This window comes from Saccopteryx bilineata, chromosome X (assembly GCF_036850765.1).
Source record: "Saccopteryx bilineata isolate mSacBil1 chromosome X, mSacBil1_pri_phased_curated, whole genome shotgun sequence".
Lineage (NCBI taxonomy): Eukaryota > Metazoa > Chordata > Mammalia > Chiroptera > Emballonuridae > Saccopteryx > Saccopteryx bilineata.
In genome coordinates this window covers 59984075-60009170 of record NC_089502.1, presented here as the reverse complement: position 1 = coordinate 60009170, position 25096 = coordinate 59984075, and the positions used below count along the sequence as shown (strand labels likewise).

The 25096-nt window shown below is 42.2% G+C and overlaps 1 protein-coding gene across 1 annotated transcript; it reads left to right on the top strand.

Annotated features, from left to right (window-relative positions):
* Window positions 1-1912: 1912 nt before the first annotated feature.
* LOC136317676 (nuclear RNA export factor 2-like) lies at window positions 1913-25023 on the top strand. The gene is given in 21 exon segments (XM_066250468.1): window positions 1913-1967; window positions 3645-3825; window positions 4049-4202; window positions 4800-4883; window positions 4991-5095; window positions 5209-5289; window positions 5403-5472; window positions 5620-5708; window positions 5807-5914; window positions 6047-6156; window positions 8310-8346; window positions 8740-8808; window positions 8889-8944; window positions 9085-9192; window positions 9318-9376; window positions 9482-9597; window positions 9691-9733; window positions 10232-10304; window positions 10776-10958; window positions 23319-23400; window positions 24799-25023. Coding segments are annotated over 21 exon segments (2088 nt in total).
* The last annotated feature ends 73 nt before the right edge of the window (window positions 25024-25096 follow it).

Sequence of the window (25096 nt, the reverse complement as noted above, 5' to 3'; positions counted from 1 at the left end):
AATCAGTGTTTTTTGGCCATTTGCCCACCAATCGGCGCTGGTCTGCAACCTGTTCTTGAAAAATATTTATATATGGATTATACTGATTGAATAGAATCCAGCAAGTAAAGGATTGTATTTATATTTATGGTTGACATAAATATTGTCTGATAAGTGATTAAGGAGTGTTATCACTTGTCTATTTTTATTATATTATATCTACTTTATTTTTCTTTCATTCCAGTACTTCCACGTTGGTTTTAAGAAACACCATGTCCGAGCGAGAGCAACAAAAAAAATATGTTCTTCCATTCAAGAGACATAGGACATACAGATTTGAAGGTAAAAGCATTTTCATATTGTGTATTTTTTACATTTTTGATTGATTTGAGAGAGTAAGAGAGAGAGGAAGGGGAGGCAATAAGGAAAAAGAGAGAGAGAGAGAAGCGTCAACTCGTTGTGTCATGTATTAGTTGTGTACTCATTGATTGCTTCTCATAGTGCCCTGACCAGGGTTGAACCCACAGCTTTTGAGTAGCTGGGCCGATGCTTTCTCCACTGATCCACCTGACCAGGACTATATTATAGTATTTTTAAAGATAATATGTTAATAATCACCTTGAATCTCAAAGAGAGGAGTAGTGCCTTGGTTTGTTCAGGCTGCTATAACAGAACACAAAGGACCGGTAGCTTACAAACAACAGAGATTTCTCCAGTATTGAGGCTGGGAAATTAAAAAACAAACATGGACAGTGTCAATGTCTGGTGAGAGCCCAGTTCCTGATTCATAAGAGGCAATTTTCTTGTTGTGTCCTCATTTGGCAGAAAGGGCAACAACAGATCGCTGGTGGCATAGCAAGGATGTTGGCAGAATTTCAAAATGATACAGGAAGTGGTCATATGTAAGCATATGATGTCTTAAGGGTACTCACAATTATTTCTCTGTGGAAGGATCAGCTAATACCTATTGGAGCCTAAGAGGAAACCTAGGATTCCTGGGTGAAAAAGCACTAGCTACTTTATACCATCCCTGTTTTTCATTCTTGATTCTGGTAGCAAGACTGTGAGACAGGGATTGTGCTAAGATGCAAACCTTCATTCAGTAAGTGGATATGTGTCTGTGTATTTGGGGTCCTATTGTGGTTTTTATCACATGTTCATTTTCCTGAGAGATTTCTAAAACAAGGCCATGCCTAAGGTAGTTTGTGTCTGAATCACCTTGATTAGTAAGGGCTCTGGTCCTGTTTAGGCACCTCTCTTGCTTACTTAGTTGGTCAGTCTGGAGATTGATAAAGCTGTCAACTAGCTTACTTTTACACTCTCCTCTTGGCTACACTATTTATGAAGTAGTGTCATTTTTCGAAAATGACTGTGGCTATTCTTATATACCATATACTGACTCTACCATTTCTCCTCCCTTTAATATTTATTTTTTTTCTTATCATGGATAGATTTTCATGAAAATAAGTTGATTTCTTGGCATTCACCAAAGGTCACCAATATGGTCCCTCTTTGTTGTTATTGTTGTTTACTAGTTTGTTATTGCAAAGTCATGTTTTTAATAACATGTTGATAGGTTTCAAACTATTGTTCCATGGTTTTGAGCAGAGATGTGAAGTGATTTGACCTACGTTCTGGCTAAGGCCCAAATATGTATCTCCTGAATTATACTGCCTTCCAACTTATCCCTCTGCTTTCATCCTTGCCCCTTACCATCTGTCTTGGCCTTGGTGGATAGTTATGGAGGTGGTGAGAAGTGGCTAGATTCTGAATATATTTGGGGGCAGAGCCCCAGTGAATTCTGTGGTCACTGGGATGGGACATGTGAGAGAAGGAGAGCACTTCAGGCTACCTCCAAGTTTTAGGGACTAAGCAAATGTTATTTATGGGTCACATGCTCCACCCAGGTTCAGGTTCACTTCCAGTGCCACACATGGAAGGTCTCAAAGGCTGTGAGATACAAGATTGTCCTGACAGCGGACCACACAGTGAGAACAATGACTCCCCAGAAGAGGTTATCTGAGGCCTAGTTGACATCAGTACATCATGGAATGATCAGAAGTGAACATGATTTTACTCACAGTGGCCCAGAGAAAATATTGGGTAATTAATGTATAAAACATATAACACAGAAACCTAGAGAACCTTACATATGAGACTTCAAAGGAAGCTAGTTTTTAACAGTCTCATTCCTGTACTCTTGTCCCCCCAACCACTAGTGTTGTTGTCTGCTGTTATACTGTTTCAGTTGAATGTGGTAAAAATGAAATGCTCTTAGTAAATCCATATATAGGAGAAAGGATGAAGAATTCCTTATTTCTGTAGCACCCAAAATACTGCCAAGTCTTTCCACATGGTAAATTACATATGTTGGCGGATTGTTTGTAGGGGAGAAGGTGGAGAGAAACACCATTCCTAGGAGTGAATACATAGTGCAATACAACCAGTCACTTTATGAGCATACTCGTGGCTTCAAACTCCAATAAATTAGAAAATTAAGAACAGATTTATTAAGAGAAGCATTATGTAATGATAAAAAAAATACAATCCACCAGAGAGACATAACAGACCTAAGGGTGTATGCGCCAAAAAAACCAGAGCCAAAAAGTGTTGTACCTGAAACAAAAACTGATGGCGCTGAAAGGAGAAATAGCCAAGTACATAGTGAGAGTTGATGCCTTCAACATCTTCTCTCAGCAAGTGACAGAATTACTAGAGAGCCATCAGCTTATAGGAGATGTGAATAACACAATAAACTAATAGGATCTACACACCAAATAGAACACTCCATGCAACAGCAGCAGAGTACAATGGTTTTTCTTCAAATATCTATATTCACTAAGATAGACTATCTATTGGGACATCAATCAAATCTTCACAAGTTTAAAAAGAAATAAAATCACACAGAATACGTTCTCTGACCGTAAAGGGATCAAATTAGAAATTAATGATACAAGGAGAAAAGAAGAATCCTTAGAGATTTGGAAATGGTATTTGAGACATCATTCCAATTTGTAGCTCAATCTTTATTATAGGAGAGCTGAGGTTCAAAAGAGGTTCCCTTTGAACTCAAAAGCACTTCAGACTGGGCAAAGTGAAAGCTCACTCTGGATATTTCAAACAGAGCTGAACAAGGGAACAAGGCTGGGGGGGAGGGGCACAGTTTAGGAAGCTGTTACTTCTGTTCCACCTGACATTAAAGCTTGTACTACACTGACAAAGAAACCACAACTTACTGAGTGTTATTGGAATCGGTTTGGTAGCTGATTGGATTTGGGGAGCATGAGGGAATTTGCTTCCCAGGTACTAGTGTTGTTGTTAGAGAGCCCTGAGAGGGGCAAGATTCGCATTCCTTGCTGAAGTATGGCTGACATGCAGTCTAATCCATGGCGACATATGCCTCTGTTCTTATAAATTCTGCTTTATTTGTTTAAAGATACAACACAGTTTCCTCCTGCACGATTTTTCACTTGATGGCACCATCTGTCAGATAAGGCTCTTCTTTCTGAAGAGAGGAGTTTCTTTCTGGGGTTTGTGGGGTTGGGTTTCTTTCTTAGGGCAGGTTGGCACGTTGCTTGCCTTACCGTGGTGTTAACCTGAGACATGGTACATGGTTAGTGGACATAGATGTGTCTCCAAATTTGTACTTTTGTTCCTTGTTTCAGAAGACAGACATGGTATTTGCTCACCTCGAGGAAGAATGAAATTTTGGAATTCTTTTCGAGATAATTTTGGAAGGAGGAATCGTAGTTATCAACATAGTGCATATGAAGTTCGGCCATCATACTTCCAGAAGGATGGTAGAGATGTGGGGATGAGTGGTGCCCAGAAGTACCAATTAAGACAGTAAGTGACCTGGCAGTCTGGTTTACATGTATCCACCCATGGAACTGTACAACTGTTTCACTCTATGGTTCTGTTTATCTTCTTTCCCTGGGAAAATAAATAACACTATAACTGAAATCATAGGTGAGTAATCCTGATTATAATCCTGGTGTCAGAGAGGTAAGGGGAGTATAGAAGACTCTTAGCATTTATGTCCACCCTCCTTTTCTCCACTTCTCCACAGTGCTCCCTATACCATGGGACAGGACAAGAGAAGAGTGATATGCGACAAGGAAGGCAAAATCCATATTACTCTGTGGACTAACAGAAAACATCCCAAGAGAGAAATGGAGGATAACAGACAAGATGAAACCCTGCCGAGTTGGTTCAAGATCACAGTGAGTGTCTTGAAAAAATATATGGAGTGTGCAAAAAGAAACGTTGAATGGATTTATGTTGGTCTCATGAAGAGACACTTGGTAATTTGCTGGAGGTAGTTTATGATCTGTCCTTTTTATTACTAAGAGTTAATATTCTTACTCATCTATTTGAAAATTCAGAGAAACAGTACAAGGAATCACTATAGAAAACAAAGGAGGTTTGTCCAAAAGCAAAGGTAAAAAAAAACTGTCAAGAAAATGGCACATGTCCACACTGGATGTCTCAGTTTGGCTCAAGCTGAGTGTGGGAGATGGGGGTCGAGTTTCTGGAAAACTTCTCAGAGTGGCAAATAGTGTGTCCTAGATAGGATCTCCTGGAACTTTATAAAAGGAGGAAAATGTCTAACACCTTAAGTTGTGTATGAGCTTTGAATGGACAGATAATGGATTTAAAAAGTAAGTTTGTCACAAAAATAGAAATCAAGCCAGTGGTTCATTCTTTATAAGCCCTGTGCAGCTCAGTAGAAGGTAGGAAAAGAGCACTGTGTTGGGTTTGTTCTCCACCTTTATTTCATGTTGACCGTCCCGTATCCATGCTTTTGTTATCACCTTTAGGTTCCTTGCGGAAGAAAGTATGACAAGGCATCGTTGATGAATTTAATCCAGAGCCATTGCAGAGTTCCCTTGACTCCAGTGGACGTAAGAAATTCTGGTGGAGTCAGATGAGGGGGCACAGGGAAGGGAGAGCGGTGTGGCTCAGGTGGGGCTACCGACCTCTGACACTATTGTTGCTTCAACCGCTGTAGTTTCACTATGTGAAAAACAGAGCAGTGTTCTTTATCCATGATGCTAGCGCTGCTTCTGCATTGAAGAAAATCAACTACAAGATTTATAATGAAGAGAACCGAAAGGTCTGTGTTGAGGTCATTATCTGTACTTAATGCTGGAGTAGAAGGACAGGCAAAGCTAGTCTGTTTGATTGGACTAGAATTCCTGGTGCTTACCTCACGTCTTCGTCCTGTAGATACCGATCTTTGTCACTACTTCTGCTGCACCCCACTCTGTGCGGTATAAGTTGGAGCCAGAAAAAGTAGAAAACCTAAAGGTAACATTCTCAAGGATACATGTTTGCCCCCTCACCAACTTGTCCCTACTTCAGCACCCGATTTCCCTGTCACCAGCACAACTTTAGAACTGTCTCTCTATGTCCCTCTGCAGCTGATCTTAAGAAAACGATATGATGTCTCCCAGAAATCTCTTGACCTCCAGTTGCTCCGCTATGACCAAGGTACATCTGACAAAAGTAATTCCAGGGCAAGTGAGAACAGAGGGTTCCACTGGGGAGGGAGTCTTAGGGTTGGTAACATCGAGAGGGGTTGATGCTAATCCTAGATACTTCTCACTCTTGTGATTTTCTACTCTTGCCTTCTTGAAGAATTGGTGGACCATGATGTTGATATAATCCTGAATCGGAGAAACTGCATGGCGGCCACCCTGCAGATCATTAAAAAGAGTTTCCCCGAGGTGAGGCCTTAGACCAGTGCTGGTGCAGCAGATGGGACAGAGGGTACTTTTGTCTCTGAAGCCATAGTAACTGTAACTCTAACTCTTCTTCCCCAAAGCTGTTGTCCTTGAACTTGCGCAAGAACAGGCTGTACCAGCTGGATGGCTTATCTGACATTATAGACATAGCTCCCACAATCAAGATCCTGAACCTGTCCAAAAATGAGGTGAGAAGAGGGACAGATCAAAGTTGGGTCGAGTGTGGGTGATAGTGGATATCAGAGTGTTGATGGTGGGCAGGGGCTTGGATGTTCCTCTTCCCCTGAGACTATTTTCAGTTACCTCCCCATATTCCTCAGCTGAACTCAGCCTGTGAGTTGGAGAAGATCAAAGGCCTAAAGCTCAAAGAGCTCTGGCTGGAAGGGAACCCTTTGTGTGGCACCTTCCCAGACCAGCCCTCCTACATAAGGTCAGTATCAGCCCTGTCAGCTTCCTCGGTTCCATTCACCTCAGCAGCCTGAACTATCCCTGACAGTTCCCTACCACAAAAGGTGACAGACAGCCTAGTCCTCTGGGAGGATCACAGCCCCACCTTCCCATTTCTATATTCCCGGGCTGTGCTTAGAAGTCTCCTATCCGTCCTCTGACCTGTTCACCTGTTCTGGTCTGGGGGCTGGTTCTCGAGTCTGCATTTAGTTTTCTCTAGCATGCATCCAAGAATGTGCCCCAGGACGCAGGGGTCCCCCTCTTCACCAGGACTCAGAGTGTCGAGTTTCAAGGCAGATACCGCTGACCCGAACTAAGGAACATCCTCCACCACAGAGTCATGGTTCTGAGAATATACCAGTGTTCCTATCTTACTGTGGGAGAAGCCTTCCTTTCCTTCCTTCAAAAGGGTCTCCACTCGATTTCCAGGTTAACATGAGGTATCTCCACATCATACCAAGGGCCCAGGCCCCAGGTGACTGTCATCAAGACATCTGTTCTTTCCAGTGCAATGCCTGGGATGGGCAATCCTTAGGAGAATCCAGCATTTCCTGAGATGGGGCCAGAAGTGGGACGCCATCACTGAACACAGGGCCTCCCGAGGCAGCAGTGGAAGGCAGAGGGCAGAGGGCAGGAGAGACAGAAGGGCAGTCCTCTCAGGGACACTCCTTCTCTCCACACGTCATATCCCTTGCTAGTCCCTCAGAGGAGCCCTGGGTAGCCTGAGCCAGGTGGGATATTTGAGGCAATGAACAACTAAGACAGGTACATGTGCATGGGGGCCATGAGGAGAGAAGGCAGTGATCAAAGGAGGGGGCCACAGACTCCCAACCCCATGCTGAGGTGAGGGCTGACCCTTAACTCTTTCTGGGGAAGGTCTCCTGACCTGTGGCCACTGTATTTCCTATGCTCAGTTCAGAATGAGCTCCCACAGGTGACAAAGACTCCACCAGCATGCCATGGTGCTCAGGCCAACAAGGGCACGTTTTCGATTCCTATCTGGAGACCCAGGGCCAGCTAGAGGCAGAGGAAGAGGAAGGACAGGGCTGCTTCAGGGGAGCCATGCCCCCTTCTCTCTACTTCCCTGATCCCACCCCATGGTAGAGCTTCTTCGCTTCCCTTTGCTTTGCTTGCTTTTTCTCCTTTGTCTCTTCTACATCTCCCCATGTCTGCTCCTCTCTTCACTCCCTTTCTGTCTTCTTCCCCCTCCCTTTCTCTCCTGCCCCCTGATGCCTCCCACACTCACCTCCCTACCCCAGCACCTTGGGCCATCCCAGGGTGTGCCCTGGTCCTGGCAGGGTGCTGGACCCCCAGTGTGATAGCAGAGCCCTGGGTTCCCACCCCATTGTCTCTTCTTTCTGGAGTCTTCGATGAGGACCTGGAGGAAGGCAGGGAGACAAGGAAGGGGACGAAGCCCTAGGGCAAGGGTCGGGAACCTATGGCTCGTGAGCCAGATGTGGTTCTTTAGATGGCTGCATCTGGCTTGCAGACAAATCTTTAATAAAAAATAATAATATTAAAATATAAAATATTCTCATGTATTACAATCCATTCATTTTCTACCGCTCATGTTCATGGTTGTGGGTGGCTGGAGCCAATCACAGCTGTCCTTCAGGACAACACCAAATTTTTATTGGATAATGCTTAACGTACACAGGTCATTGTATGGCTCTCATGGAATTACATTTTAAAATATGTAATTGGCGTTCATGGCTCTCTCAGCCAAAAAAGTTCCCGATCTCTACCCTAGAGTCTGGGATCAAATGCTGTGTCCTCTGGCAGTGGAAAAAGCACCAAGACCTATAGGCGGGAACTAACCAGGGGGATGGAGAGGGAGGCAGAGAGAAGGGTGGGGGGGAGTGCGTAAGAGAGAGAGGGAGGGAAGAAGGACGGGAGGGAATAGGAATGTGAAGGTGTGGACAGAGATGATGTATTTCAGAGATTCCGTATGGCAGATGGTCAGGGCTCAACAGAGAAGTGGACCCAGAACTCTGTATGTCAGAGGCTGAGGAGGGCAAAGGGGGCTCCTGGGTGGATAGAACACCTGTTTCTCTTCATGCTCTCGGTGTTTTAACTAACCGGAAGTGCTGCAACCCAAACTATCAACCATTACTTTCTGTTTTTGGATTTGGACAGTGCCATCAGGAAATGTTTCCCCGAGCTGTTACGCTTGGTAAGTGCCTACATTCCTCATCCTCCTGGTAGCATTGTCCTCCTCCAGATCTGCCCTCAAACCTTTCTGTCTTACATAGATTACATGTTTGCTTCAGACCCTTATCTATTTTGTGGGACATGGATTTTTGAAAAAGACAGTCAAATTATCTCTGAAAATTTATAAGAAGGATAAGAAGAGAGAGATACACAAACACACACACAAATTACATAAAGCAGTAGAGATTTCCAGCACCTCATAATGCAGACACTCACTGTAATCTTGCTCATGAAATTTAGAGGGCCTTTTACTCCTGACCTCTGACCTTCACCATCTCCTGGGCCTACTCTTTTCCCTAATCATCCAGGACCACCTCCCTGCTTTACACTGCTAACTGACTCTTCCCTTCTCCAGGATGGCCAGGATTTACCCCCAGCAATTACCGCTGACACTGAGGGACAGCACTTAGCAACACCCAGTAAGGTGAGGTAGAGAGATCAACATTGAGGGTATTGCAAGAGAGGTTTTATCAGCCACATGGTCTCCAATGTCTTTGATTTCAGAAAAGGTATAAAGGATCGGATCATCTGAAGAGTCATGTCCTGCAATTCCTGCAGCAGTAAGTACCCCTGGGACACCAGGAATGGAGAAGGCTAGGACAGAGCTGCCCACCCTGGCACAGGACTACTCATGAGATACTTGAAGTGTCATTTGGGGCCCAGACCGTGGACATAGACTCTCCTCCTTGTCCCCTCACAGGTATTACTTAGTCTATGACTCTGGAGACAGACAGAGTCTCCTAGATGTTTATCATGATGAGGCCTGCTTCTCCCTGACAATTCCCTTCAACTCCGAGGACCCAGCCCCGTGAGTATCACAGCTTGGGCTCTGATTTGGAGAATGTTCCCCTACAACAGAAAACAACCATCTCATCGAAACACCTACACTGGTCTGACCACCACCTCCAGTTTGTTTCATTTTTTCCCTCGTAGAAGCAGCTTGTTTGAGTACCTCAAGGATAACAGGAATATGAAGTACATCAAGGACCCCAGTGCGTGTGGGATGGGGACGATTGGGCAGGGAAAGGGGGCATGAAGGGGTCAATCTTAGGGCCCAGAGTGTCACAGCCCTGACCTTTGCTGTCCTTTCCCTACAGACCTGTGTTTTCAGCTGCTGAAACATACAAAACGTGACATTGTTTGCTCTCTCTGTCGATTGCCCAAAACTCAGCATGACACCAGCTCCTTTGTGGTGGACATGTGGCTCAGCTTGGTGAGCACCACTTTCTCCCTCGTGCAGGCCCAGAAAGATGCAGGTGGGTGGTGACGTAGACAGTGACTGAGCACCTGCACTCTTCTCTTTCAGGGAAACCTGCTCTGTTTCTCTATCTATGGGGTGTTCAAGGAAGGTGAGTGTGTGTAGAGTTCCCACCTCTGATGTCTCACTGCTCCTGTGCCTGGCTGGGCTCCCTTTCGGAACTCTCACGGCTTCCCTGGTTCCTTCCCTTTCCTTCCTATTCCCTGTGTTCTCGTGCCTCCACGCTGCCCTCAAAACTCCCTGGTCTGACCTGCATCCATGCCTGTCAGTCCTGCACAGCTGGGGCGTTGGGGGCATCAGCTATGAGGTTTGGTGGTTGTTATCTCCGACTCTTAATGTGTGAACTTGGAATCGTTACTGAACCTCTCATTCTTCTCATTTGCAAATGGAGCTAACAATATCCACCTTTCAGGAAGCTACGAAAAATTGAATGAAATAAACTTGAAGTGGTATTCCCGGAGTCCAGCACATAGTAGGCTCAGTTTGCTCCTGTTGTCGCCCCTCCTATTCCCAACACCCTGACTTGGGAATGCTGTGTGAGCATATAAAACATTTGTGACTAATGGGGTCTTGTTGTTTGTTTTTGAAGTTGAAGGCAAGTCTCAGGGTTCTGTGCGTGCCTTCACTCGGACCTTCATCGTTAACCTTGCCAGCAATTCTGGGTGAGTGCCATGCTCTGGGTGGGAACACGCAGTTCAGCCTGGGTACAGGGTGTGGGAATGTGACAGTGCATGTCCTCAGAGTTTTTTCGTTGTTGTAGAAAGCCTACAAATACTTCGAAGCAACATTCCAGCATAAAGTTTAAGAGTATGGGCTTTCGAGTTAGAACGCTGGAATCTTTGTGATCCCAGCACTCACTAGAATTATACCTTTGGGAACTCACATGAACTCTCTGTGTCTTTCTCTGAAAAAATGGGATTAGACTGTGCTCTCCCTTGGGCTGTCTTGCAGAGTAAGTGCAATGGGGTTAAAGGTACTCTCTCCTAGGGTGAGCTCAGTGGGAGGGCAGAGCTACCAGCAAGGAATGAGGGGGGCAGGCTTAGTCAGGCTATGGAAGGAGTTGGCAGTGGAAGCAGATTGTTGGTGTCGGGTTGTCCATCTGTCAGTTGCCTGAAGACCCTTTTTCTCTCCAGTATGTTAATTATGAACGATGAGCTGTTTGTGAAGGATGTCACCTCCACAGAGACTCAGAGTGCATTGTCCATTCAAGCGTCCATGCCTTCTTCCAGCTCAGGGTCCACCCTCTCTCAAGAGCAGCAGGAAATGGCACAGATTACTCTCAGCCTGTCTCAGATGAGCCTCTAGTTGTCTCAGAAGTGAGTGATGTGTGTGCATGGGGACAGGAGGGAGCTGGGAGGAGCAGAGGATTGAATAGTGGGAACTGGCACAGTTATTTTTAGATCCATTTGTTGTTGTTTTTTCTTGTGAAGTTCATATGTGAAAAATACTTTTCCTGACCTGTGGTGGCGCAGTGGATAAAACATTGATCTGTGAATGCTGAGATCGCCAGTTCAAAACCCAGGGCTTCCCTGGTCAAGGCACATATGGGAGTTGATGCTTCCTGCTCCTCCCCCTTCTCTTTGTCTCTCTCTCTTGCTCTCTCTCCTATCTTTCTAAAAATAAATAAATAAAAATCTTTAAAACAGAGGAAAATACCTTAATTTTATGCTAATACATTGAAATATATTATAAAACTCATTTTTCCTACTGTACTTACTGTTTTGAAACTTCTTTTCTTTATTAACAATTAGCACCTGTATAATTTCCTCTCAGTATATGTTAGGCTACCTTGTTCCTGCTGACACTTGTGTATTAAACAATTGAATTCTAGTAAACCATAGATATTTGTCTTTTCACTGTTTTTTTTCAGCATCACATGCAGTACCAACTGGTCATTCTGGTGCATACATCTGGTAAACTTGGAAGTTCTTTCTGTAGCATCGATTGATCAGTGACATTGTGTAGTCAAAGGGCCTCACCCTTGGGCCTAAGGGAGGTTTTCCGTCCTCCCTCACCACAGGTGCTTTAAGTACAGTGATGAGATGATACCAGAACTTAAAATTCTTTACACACCAAAAAGGCAAGTCTGAGACTTCAGAGAGAAAAGGAAATGGTCTGCAGGCTTTCAGCCAGGCTAAGTGAACAGAAGTCAGGTGTCCGAGGGATGAGTCCCAATGCTCCTAGCTCTGATGTCTTCCCAATGCTCTCTCTTGACTTTCTCTAGATGAAGGGCAGGATGCCAGAGGAGGCCTTCATGTGGTGACCTAGGATCTTATAAAAGTAGCCTGGGAAAGGGGCCCTTGGGTGTTCTCATTTTAATGCTCATCATATTTGTTATATCTCTCCTCCAACCCGAGGCCACATCTGTAACTAAGGTTGGAGCCCGACTGACCAGGAAGCCAAAGTTTACCTTGAAGCCTGCCAGTTGTTCTGTCTTTTTCCCACTCATGATCCTTGTTTATTTTTATATTAAAGAGTTACATTGCACATTGTATGTTTTGTGTCTTGGATTGCTATTCCCTGTCCCCACCATGAACCAACGGCGCAGGGACCACAAGATACAGTCTGCCCCTTCATTCATGGAAGTCTCTAGCATTTATTTATTTTTTCTTAAATAGGTTAGGGTGATACTGGTAAACAAATCCATACAGGTTTCAAGTGTACACTCAACCAAATATCTGCATATTGAATCGTGTGCCCATCGCCGAAACCATGATCTCTTTTCATCCCCAATCAACCCCCTTTGGCCGCCTCTACCGAGCCTCCGCTCCCTTTTGCACTGGCTGTCACCACACTGTTGTCTGTGTCTATGTGAGATACAGATACATAGATACGCATATCGTTATCTCTTTCTCTCTGTGTGTTAATGTTGTTGCTTAATCCCTTCACCACTTTTCAGGCAGACCTCCAACCCACCTCACCTGTGACAACTATCAGCTGTTCTATATACTCATGCTTCTGTTTTTATTTTGTTTGTTAAGTTATTTTGCTCATTTTGTACTACATATAAATGACGTCATATGGTATTTGTCTTGCTCTGACTGGCTTATTTCACTTAGCATAATGTTCTACAGGTCCACACGCGCCATCATAAAAAGTAAGATTTCCTTCTTTTTATACTGCTGCATGGTATTCCATTGGGTAAATGTACCACAGCTGTTTTATCCACTCGCCCATTGATGGACACTTGGGCTGGTTCCAAATCTTGGCTATTATAAATAATGTGGCAATGAACGTAAGGGTGCATATATTCTTAGGAATTACTATCTCAGTTTTCTTCGGATATATTCCCAGAAGTGGAATTGCTGGGTCCTAAGGCAGTTCCATTTTTAATCTTTTGAGGAACTCCATGTTGCTTTCCACAGTGGCTGCCCCAACCTGCATTCCCACCGGCAATACACGAGGATTCCCTTTTCTCTGCACCTTCGCCAGCACTTGTTTTTCGATTTATTCCTGATAGCCATTCTGACAGGCATGAGGTGATATCTCATTGAGGTTTTAATTTGCATCTCTCTGATGATTAGTGAAATTGAGTATCTCTTTGTATGTCTATTGGCCATCTGTCTGTATTCTTGAAGAAGTATCTATTAAGATCCATTGCCCATCTTTTCATTGAAATGCTTGTTTTCTTGGTGTTGAGTTGTATATGTTCCTTATCTATACTGGATATTAATCCTTTACCAGATGTATCAGTTGGTAGCCTTTTCATTTTGTTGATGTTTTTTTTTGTTTTTGTTTTTGTTTTTTGTTTTGTTGTTGTTTTTTTTGCTGTGCAAAAGCTTTTTAATTTAATGTAGTCTCATTTGTTTCTTTTTCCTTTTTTTCCCTTGCCCAACAAAATATGTTAGCCAACGCACTGGAACAAGAAATGTGTGAGATTTTACTACCTATGTTGTCTTCTAGGATTTTGTGGTTTTGTGACTTACATTAAATCTTTAATTTATTTATTTATTTTTAATTTAAGTAAATTTTTATTAATGTTAATGGGGTGACATTAATAAATCAGGGTACATATATTCAAAGAAAACATGTCTAGGTTATCTTGTCATTCAATTATGTTGCATACCCATCACCTTGAATTTATTCTTGTGTATGGTGTAAGTTGGCCTTCACAGTGCTTGAAAATTATAGAGCTGGGTCTTCCTTCCTGGACTCCCTTAAAATCGAAGCTTTGCTCCCTGTATCTTGGTAACCTTCTCTCCATCACTTCATAGTAACTCGCAAGCTATGACACTCACTTCTGTAAACAAACTTGCCATCTTTATCAAGTAGTATGCTATCCTTATTGTAGTATTTATGGACTTCGTACCCATTTAACTGGTCTAAAGTCATTCTAACCTTTTTATTAGCTTCTTATTTTTTAAAATGTCACTGGTAAAGTTTTTAGCATTGTGAACCTAATTCTATTTCTCCCCATGATTCTTGATTAGTTTCTAAATTTTTTATTGGGAAATAATTATCAATTTACAAAACGTTTCAAGAAATATGCAAACAGGTCATGTACATCCTCCACTCAGCTTCTCCCAATGATAACATCTTGCATTACTGTTGTGAGATATCAAACTAGGAAATGGCCCTTGGTACAGCCCACAGAGCTAACAGAGATTTCACCAGTTTTACATGCACTCATTTCCAGGCACTCTGTCCAGTTCTGTAGATTCTGTCACTCTCACCACAAACAAGATACAAAACTGTTCCATCGCCACAGGTCTCCCTCATGTTACCCTTTAAACCAAAGTACAGCTTCTCCACAGCACCACATTTCTCACCTGTTTCAAAACCTCTTGTGATTCCCAAAATGTCATCTACTTGGAATCCTCTAGTGTGCAACCTTTTGGAATGGATTGCTTTCACTCGGCATAACTCCCCTGAGTGCCATGCAAGTTAAGTGTATTGATAGTCTCCTTTTTTTATTGCTGAGTGTGTGCTATGGCATGAATATACTACGGTTTCTTTAACCATTCACCTGTCAAAAGACATCTGGGTTGTTTTCACTTTTTAACTATTGCGAATGAAATTGTTAGCAAGATTCGTGTACAGGTTTTTCCATGAACACAAATTTTCACTTCTATGGGTGAATTGTCCATTGTGTAATTGCTCTATCATGTGGTAACTGCATGTTTAGTTTTGAAAGAAACTGGCAAATTGTTTTGCAGATTGCCTTTACCATTTTGCATTCCCATTAGCAATGCAAGCCTGACTCACTTTAGCCATAGCTTTGCCTGCATTCGGTGTTAATGTTTTCTAGCCATTCTGACAAGTGTCTTGAATGCTTCTTTGTATGTTTAGTTTGAATTTCCATGAAGGCTAAAGAAGGTGAGTATCTTTTTATGTAACAATTTACCATCTGTAAGTTGTTTAGTCTTCTTTTCTACTCATCTTCTAGTTGGGTTAAGTGGCCGGATGTAGTTCTAGAGAGCTGTGCTGGCTCAGGCTAATGGGCAGAATAAGAGAAAATAAGGTCTCTTTACACTCACTTTTCTTAGCTGGGAGGGAAGAATGGTGCTGAAACAGCTTAATGTATTCTGAGTTAAGATTGATCTTGGACTTGGAATGGGACTAATGGAGAAACCTCTAGGTCCATCCGTGGGGATCAGGATAGAGCAGGAAAAGAAAGGAGCTATGGCTGGGGCGAAAACTGTGGAAGGAGGGATATATGTGAGAAAATATCTTCTAAGTGATGCTAGATGCATTACTCACATGCCGCTCCATAGGGTCGAGAAAATTATTCTCCTAGACATGTGGGTTTCAATACTGAGAATCCATTAAAATGCCCTCTCATCTCCATCTTGAAGTAATTGAATCAGAATCTCTAGAGTGAGTTCCAGTTGTGAGTATATCCAATGACCTGCCAAAATTGAAAGCCATCTCTGATTTGAATTACTTTTCTGGATCTGCCATAACAAGATAGCACAGACTGAGTGGCTTAATCGACAGAAATTTATTTCTCACATTTCTGGAAATTGCAAGTCCACTGGTTTGGTTTCTCCTGCAGCCTCTCTCCTTGGCATCCAGATGGCCACCCTCTTACGCCTTCTCCACATGGTCAACTCTCTTGTATATGCAGTCCTGGTATCCCTGTGTGTCCTAAACTCATTCTATGGCCATGCACATGCAGGTTCCCATTGAATTCGGGCAGACGGTAAAGAAACAGTGGGGCCAAAAACTGATGGGCCATTCCTTTATTCAGGCCTTGCACCGGCCTATAAGCAAACACACAGGGAAAATACTTACTTCCCTTTCACTCATTCAGAGCGCCCAGATCCCTGACACATTCTCCGGTTCCACAACCAGGAGATTTTTCTCTGGTTCCTCCTAGAATCAAAGGATAAGATGGAGAGAGAAAAGAAGGAGAAGAGAGTGAAACCATGTTTGCAAAGTGAGAGCAGAGAGAATGCAGAGTGCTGAAGAAGAAGCCAATTTGTGCAGAGAGAGAGAAGGTGTGCAGATGGGAAACCAGAGGTGAGGGGCTTTGTGAGCTCTGCTGAGACTGGAGAGGCCTTTGATTTTAGGAGAAACCTGAGAAGGTTCTCCTGGTTGTGGAACCAGAGAATGTGTCAGTGGCTTTGGGAACCCTGAGTGAAAGGAAAGTGTTTTCCTTGTGTGGTTGCTCGTCGGCTGGTGCGAGGCTTTAATAAAGGAATGGCCCACCATTTGTTTGCTCCACTCTTTCTTTACCATCTGCCCGAATCCCAGGAGAACCTGCATGGCCACAATGGCGGCCATGACTACTGGCCCTACACTCTTCTTAAACGAAAACCAATCCGATAGGATTAGGACCCACCTTAATGGTCTCCTTTTAATTTAATCAACTCTTTAAAGGCCCTATCTTTAAATAGGCACATCCTTAGATACTGCAAACTAGAGCTTCAACATATGAATTTGGTGGGACATGATTCAGTTCACAAGAGATGGTGTGAGAGATAACTTGATCTGAGAAATTGAGCTACCTTTTACCTGCCCTCCTGGAAGTACCATATACTACTTCTGCAATCACCAGATTGAGCAGCTCTTGGACATATGGCCACACCTAGCTGAAAAGGGGGCTACAGATGTGGACGTTTATTGGGAACATTAAAATCCCAAACATATTTAGGATTCTCTTACTCAGAAAGATAGAGAATTAGTATAAAATATATGTTATGCTTGTACACCCAAGGCAGCTAGAAACACACCCTCAATTATCGTGTCTTTTCTACTCAATTTTCTATCCATAATTTTTGCAGTTCCAAACAAAAGTGCTTCTTCTATGACACTCCAGCTTGCTCCACCATCCTTCCAAATCTCCTGCCCCAGAATGTGTCTGGCTTGCCACAACTTAACATACGTATATTAAATCTATGTCATTCATTTATTCACTCATTCATTCAACACATCTATTGCTTATCGATGATATGAGAGGCACTGGAGATAAATCATAGAAACTGATGATGAGCAGAAAATATGGAGAATAGTTAAATAGATTGGACTTTTTCACCCGGATAAGGTCAATCATTTAGATGAATATACATATACCTCAGGTAATTGTTTGCCTGCACGACTTCAGCCATGACCTTTATCTGAGAGCATACACAGTGCTTTATTCACTGTCAGGAGATTCCCAGAAAAAATATCTGATGAGTAGACCATACAGCAACAATGTATGGAAATGAACCAGGGGACATAGAGTCCAGTGGTCATATGGCATTTTGTTCCACCCAAAAGCTGCTACTTAATAGAGGATTGGAATGGATAGTGAAATGCCCAGGTAAAGTTTTGCTTGCAGCTAATATTTTAGTAACATTACTAGTCATCCTGTAAGATTCACTATACACCATGAGTAAAAGACCTTTGCATGGTTCTGGTTCTCAAAAGGAATACTACATGGATCTAAGAAACAAGGGGTATGAGTGGGAGACACCGCACATGCCATCATTCCACTTGCCGTGGGTGGTAAATTTGGGTGTGTGGCTCCTAGAACTTTGGGGTGTGGAAGCATAAGCTGCAAATGACACTTTGCACTTTGTCCTCCTGTATCCACCAATCATCCTTCAGAAAGAAGATGCGGCCTCTTGGCAGAGATAATGGACTCTGATCATCAGGAGAGAGTAAGGATAATATTACACATTGAGAAACAAATCCTAGGTTTCAAATTGATCCTTTGAGTGCTTTTGGTACACTCCTGTCAAGTTTGACAGCAGAAGGACAAAGGAGAAACCCAATCCAGGGAAAGTTAAGGTGATCAGGAATGAGAGTGTGGATAATGCCACTCATACTGAATTTAAAGGGAATCTCGAATGGACAGTGGAAGAAGGAGATATTAGTTGTGACTGCAAGATCATCTGTAGCATGATTTTCATCTTCTGAGTGTCTTGCCGTAAAGCAGACTTTCCAGATTTTAGAGAATTTGCTCCTTGGAGATATGTGAAGAAATGGATCCAATCAGAAAATAAGGTAGTCTGTGATGAACACAGAGTCATGCTCCTTAGGTGTCCCCTTCAAGGATGGACTAGTCGCCCACCCTGCTGGCATCGACAGCATGAAGCCTTCAGCTGTCAATGGTTTCAGGGGTAACCTCAGCTGCAGACAGCTGTCTTGCCCATAGTCATGCACTCCCTGTGGTGTTTTTCATTGATGGACATAAGGTATAAAGGCCTACCCTTTGAGGCCGAATACTTGGCAAGTCTGGTAAGACGTTTTAGCTCCACAACTCCACACAACTCCTTCCATTTATATAGAAATCTAAAACATGCAAACTGAATTTTAGCAACAGAAAACAAATCAGTGGTTGTTTGGGAATAGTGGAGGGGTACAACAGGAAGTGAGAGGAATTAGAAAGGGAATGAGAAATTTTGAGAGTAGTTAATTGATATGCACATTATCCTTATACTGATTAGGGAATAATGGGTGTTTCCATATGTTGTTCCATATGTCATAAAAAGTTGCATAATTTATACACCAAAAATATTTTTAAATAATCACTGATTAGATAAAAGAATAAAGCTATACATTCATTCCCCCAAATTGCCTGAAAAACTATATTCTCTCTTCTACATTTCACAAATCAGGAAGCAGACCCCTGAATGTTTACTCTCTGGGGGTCTTAGGAATGAACTTAAGAAACATGGCTACCCACACACCCATGCCTTTTGTACAGAAGACCCATTGAACACAGCCCCACCCTAACCCTTTTTAAAAACTGGAGTACAAGAACAGATTGTAGACAAACAGCTCTGATCTGGCCACATCTAGGCAGCAAATCACATCCTTGATAGTTCACGAGCAAAAGAGGGACTTGCGGAAATGGTGGCTAGAGACAGGAAACAAAGCTCCAGCCCACACCATGTGCTGAAAAGATACACTGTGGGCCATGTGTTGAAAATTCCTGAGGTGAGGAAGAGCTGTATCTGAGGTTATGAAAAAGTAATGAGAAAATCAAAGTGGCAATGTGAAAAACCTTTATTATATACAATATATAACTGTCCAATACTTTAAAGAATAGGGGTATAAAGAACGATCCTCACCTGACCAGGCAGTGGTACAGTTGATAGAGCGTTGGACTGGGATGCAGAGGATCCAGGTTCGAGACCCCGAGGTCACCAGCTTGATCTAGGGCTCATCTGGTTTGAGCAAAAGGTCACTACCTTGGACCCAAGGTTGCTGGCTTGAGCAAGGGGTTTCTCAGCCTGCCAGAGGCCCACGGCCAAGGCACATATGAGAAAGCAGTCAATGAACAACTAAAGTCTTGCAAGAACAATTCTCTATGTGCTGAACAAGGTGACGTATGTGAGGATTCTGTCATAAGAAGCAGAGAGGGGTAAATGGCTCAACTTACACCAGAGATTTGGGGAGAAAGAGATTGATCAGGAAGAATGGGAGCTTCTCATCAGGATGCAGGGAATGGGGGCAAATCTGTCCAATGAAAAGAGATTGAAGAAATTTTGCAGTGCAATATGCCAAGGAACCACTTCCTTTGTTTCCCTGAGGATATCGATAAAAAACACTTTGAATATTTTTGTAATTACATTTATCATTGGCTGAAATGTGGGGATGAATTTCAGGACCTGCTCTCAAAGATGAGGCAAGAGCAAACATCGTCTTAATGTCCCAAAGACATCTTGCTTCCATAAGGTAATTGCTACTGTTGCACATTGTTTCAGCAGAAGTTACATGTTTTCATATGGGCTTAACTTCAGAGAAATGGAAAGATTCTGAAGAAGCAGAGAGATAAGATAGAAACTGGCCACAAGCACATCTGCAGCAGATGCTCCAGTTTCCTTTGGACAGGATTTAAAAGCACTGGGTGGATTCTAATAGGAGCCTGCTGCTTTTCTCTCCTGTCCTGTGCTGGCCCCTCTGTCATGCGTGTCTGATCAGCATCTCACCAGGCCTAAAGCAATAGACCTAGATGGGTCTGGTCAGTTTTTTGGGGGCAGCTTGATTTTTAAAATCAACATTACCAACTTCCCCCTATCCTGACACCTACAGAAAGGAAGAATAAACCCTTGTAGGATGAAGTGCAATGGATGTTACGAGGACTAGTGAAACAGGGAGGGTGTGAAGGAAACTGGGGTTGATGTGCCTGAGGTAGGAATTCTAACTGCTTCAGATGGTGCAAAACATAGGGGAGATTACATGCTCTTTCTAACATGGTCCCATGAGTCCTCCAATAATCAGACCGACCCTCTGGTCACTGCATTGGAACATACTTTGTTCTTCCAGTTCCCAGTCATTTAGGGTTCTACAATTTGTTTCTTGAAGACTTGGTGTTCAGCTCTTATGGTCTGTTCAGGAGTTACTACTAATTTATCTGTTTTCCAGCTTCCAAAACTTCACTTACATTTTTATCTGATGCTCCTTTTTCAAACTTCTTACTTTTTTTTCTTTTCTTCCTATACGTCGTTGTACGAAGCTTTCTGCTGAGAATGAAAAAGAAAAACATTTGTATTATATTTTCCAGAAATCATCAGAGGTTGTTTGATAAATTTTTGAATATTCTATGACCCTTTCATTTCTGGAATAAATCCTTTCTGATCATATTCCTTTACAAGACATTTCTAATTTCATCTTGGTAATATTTTATTTAGAAATTGTGCATCTATATTATACCCATGTACTATAATTTTCAATACTCATACTGTCTTTTTCTAATGTTTAGAGTCCAATATTGCTAGCTTCATAAGAGAATATTTCTTTTCATAAGAGAGGATTTTTTAAATCTCTTTTTACTCTATTGATAAGTTTTTCTCATCTCTTTGTTATAATGGGAACTAGAACCAAAACCAAATTAGTGAATATGAATATGCTGGAATGAGTGAAGAGGAAGGATAGTCTGAACATGTGGGAAAGGACCATTACTATTTTAAAAGCACTGCTCTGTGAAAGAGGGCAAAGAAAACCTCATTACATGGACTTTTATTACCAAAAGAACTTGGATAAATGTTTGGATGTCAAGGGGTTTTCATTAAAATGACCTTCCTAATCATAATGTTTATTCTGAGGAAAAGCTAATAAATTATATGTGGAGTAATTTTTACTCTCTGAATCCAGGCAAACACAGAAACAAAATTATTACTTAACAATTGTATCAGTCATGGTTCTCTAGACTATAGAACCAAAATCAATAGATTCTATAAACAGACAGACTGACAGCCAAATGGATAGAGAGAGATCTAAATAAAGAAGTTCGTTATAAGTAATTGGCTTACACATCATTGGATGCTTAAAAGTCACTCATCTTCTATCTGCAAACTGGAGACCTAGGGATACTGTTGGAGTGGTTCCTTTTTGAGTCTAAAAATCTGAGAACCAGGAGACTGACTGCATACGTTCCTGTCCAAATCTTTCTGAAAGCTTGAGAACCAAGAATGCTGATGTAATTTCTACTTCTAGGGCAGCAGTATACCATTGTCTTAGTGTAATGCCCCAGCAGAAAGAGAGCATATCTTTCTGCATTTTTGTTCTATTAAGGCACTCCACCAATTGAGAGATGCCAACCCCCATTGGAGAGCAAAATATGCATTATTCAGTTAGTATAGCAAACATTCACTTCACCCAGAAACATCCCCACAGACACATCCAGAAATAACATTTAATCAAAATATCTCTGCGCCCTGTGACTCTGTCAGATCAACACATAAAATTAACCAATGCAATGATCCACATGTAAATTACCTAGTGCAGGGCCTAGACTACTAAGGGATGGCATAGGCAGAGAAATAACTATAGATTTCTAGTCAATAACTGCAGGATGGAGAGAGGCGTAGGAGAGGACATTGAGGTTCTCTCCTGAGTTCACCACTGTGAAGGGTTGATCTGGCCTGACCCAGGAAAAAATCTGAGCACTGTGAAGATACTCTCTGAGTTTGCTCTTTTCTCACAATGGTTAGGAACAGACAAGATTCCTTCAGTCTCTTAGGTCATGCAATGCAGAGTGTGCTGACTGTGGAACGCTCAGCCGCACGTGCCCTGGAAGAAATCTGTAGGGTCTCTTCTGAATGCCCTCAACCTAAAGAAAGTGATCTGGAACCAGGGGGAATAGAAAACCAATGAGTGAACAACAAATGAATGCTTCCTTTTCCCTTCCACTCTCTCTTTCTCACTCCGTGTCAAAAAGAAAAAAATATTAAGCCCTGTTTGGAGAGCTTGGTTACTTGCAGTGTTTACCCACAGTGTAGAGGTTACTGGTTCGATTCCCAGGTCAGGGCACATACAAGAACAGCTCAGTGTTCCTGTACCTCTCTCCCCACCTATCTGTAAATAAATAAATAAATAAATAAATAGCATAAAAGCGTGTGCCCAAATCTATCCATGGTACAACATGGAATCATTGAGAGTCTTTTAAGCCATTGTTTTGCATCCTTTAGAGAAAAAAGGATCTGATGTAGCTTAAAACTAAATATTAAGTTGACGTGTCTAAAAGTATTAATGTTCTTGGCAGTAGCTGGTCTGGAAGAGATGCTGAGGAAAATTTAAAAGGATATTGTGGCCTGAATAGGCGATGGGACAGTGGATAGAGTATCAGAGAGGGATGTGGAAAGCCCAGGTTTGACACCCCGAGGTCACCGGCTTGAGCAAGGGGTCACTTGCTCTGCTCTAGCCTCCTGGTCAAGGTACATATGAAAAAGCAAACACTGTACAACTAAGGAGCTACAATGAGGAATGGATGCTTCTCATCTCTCTCTCTTCCTGTCTGTCTGTCCCTATCTGTCCCTTTCTCTGACTTTCTCTGTCTCTGTCAAAAAAAAAAAAAAAGATAAAGTGGATGGAGGATGGTCACTACAGGGATGGGCAATGAGTTGGTGGGAAAGGGGACCAAAGTTCCACTGACTACTGATCTTATAGTTTCTTTGCTGCACTTAACCTAAAATCAATATCGCAAACCATCCCCTTGTTTCCTCACAAGAAGTCAAAGTTTCAGGGATTGACGTTAACTTATGACTTAAAAACTCCAAAGAAGAGGTTTGAAGTGAGACCTTCATTTGTAACCACAGTCATTACTCAGACACTGAAGAGAGAGGTGCAGACCAACTCATGGCCAAGTCCTAAGGCAAGGGCCTCAGTATAACTTAGAAACTGTGGAAATATACATGGACAATTTTGTATGTCGCTTATTTAAGGTTTTACACTTTTCTGTGTTTCCTTTTTGCGTATATCAGATATTTAGAAGCACCAGGGCTTCTGTGTCTCTGATATAGGATAGAAGTCATTACTCATCCCATGCCATTCTACAGCCTTGAGGAGATCCTTGGAAAGCTGGAGCTAGAATTCTTCCAAGAGGTGAGCTTACATCACTGGACAAGGAACCGCTTTCAGTTCCTTACCTACTAATGGAAATGAGTAAACAGGTTAATTTCATGATGATCCACATCCCCAGGGCTAGTCTTTTGGATAGCTTCTCCCAACTGAAGCTGGATCATCTTCAGACGTTTCTCTTGGCCTTTTCTTTATAGTGTCATTAAATTGCAAAATGGAATATCGTTACAAGCTCTTGGCTTTAAAAGAAAGTCAGTCTTCTAATGCACTAAAAATGAATAACACCTTCCATTAATGCAAATTCTCATAAATATATTAACAGGAAAAGTTCTCTTAAACACAACATATGCATGTGAAAGAAATTTTTAATCTTTTTTTTTAATTTTTTAAGCACAGAAAAAGGGATAAGCAGGGGCAGACAGACAGGAAGGGAGAGATATGAGAAGCATTCATTCTTCCTTGTGGCACCTTAGTTGTTTATTGATTGCTTTCTCATATGTGCCTTGACTGGGAGGCTACAGCAGAGCAAGGGACTCCTTGCTCTAGCTGGAGACCTTGGACTCAAGTGAGCAACCCTTAGTTTCAAGCCTGCAACCTTTGGCCTCAAGCCCACAACCATGGGTTATGCCTATGATCCCATGCTCAAGTTGGTGAGCCCGCATTCAAGCTGGATGAGCCTGTGCTCAAGCCAGTGATCAAATTTGGAACTTGATCCTCAGCGTCCCATGCCCATGCTCTATGTACTGCGCCACCACCTGGTCAGGCTACAGTAAGAATTCAGTCTACAAATACAAGGATTTGAAAACAAAATAGCAAAATAAAAATGTAAACTTTTAATAAAGATGTTTTATATCATATAGACAAATGTGCCATGTATTTGGGTTTTGCTCACATTTTGCCTTAAGCTGCATCTATAGTCAACCTAGCTTAATCATGTGTACTCTTCAGTTTGTTCTTCGTTTTATATTTCCTTGAATTATAAGGCTAGTTTATTTATTTGAGTTCTTACTTTTTTAGTGTAAATGTTTTTTCCCTATAAACTTCCTGTTAGTACTGCTTTTGTTGCATCCCATACATTTTAGTATACTGGGCTTTCCTTTTCATTTATCTCCAGATATTTGCCTTTTGAGTCATTCTTTGAATCATTAGATGTGAAAAATTGTGTGGTTTTATTTTTATCTATTTATGAATTTTCTAGGTTTCTTTCTGCTACTGATTTTTTTTTTATTTTTAATTAAAATTTTTTATTGTTATGTATCTTTAGGCCATTTCTGCTATTGATTCTTTGTTTCACTCTATTGTGTTTGGAAGATACTTGGTATGTTTGCTATCTTCTTAAATTTGTTAACACTTGCTTTGTGACAACATGTGCTCTGCTCTGCAGTGTTCCCTTAGCACTTGAAAGAAATGTATATTTTGTAGTTGCTAAAGTTGTGGTCATGTGGACTATCATCATGTGGACGCTGTAGTGATGTGAAAAGCCCAGAGCTACTAGTCATGTCATCACCTGAGCTCCGACTTTCTGGACCTGTTGGAACTGTGGTCACATGGTATATCAAGCTTTTCAAGTCACTAGAGCATGTGAGTTCTTCCCGTCATGTAGCACTTAGTACTATCAGCATGTGGAAGCTGCAGCCTTCAAAGTAAAAAAGTGAGTTCTCCCACGTCAGTGTGCATGATCTCTATCACAGGAAGTTTGTGGACTACCACTACAGATAAA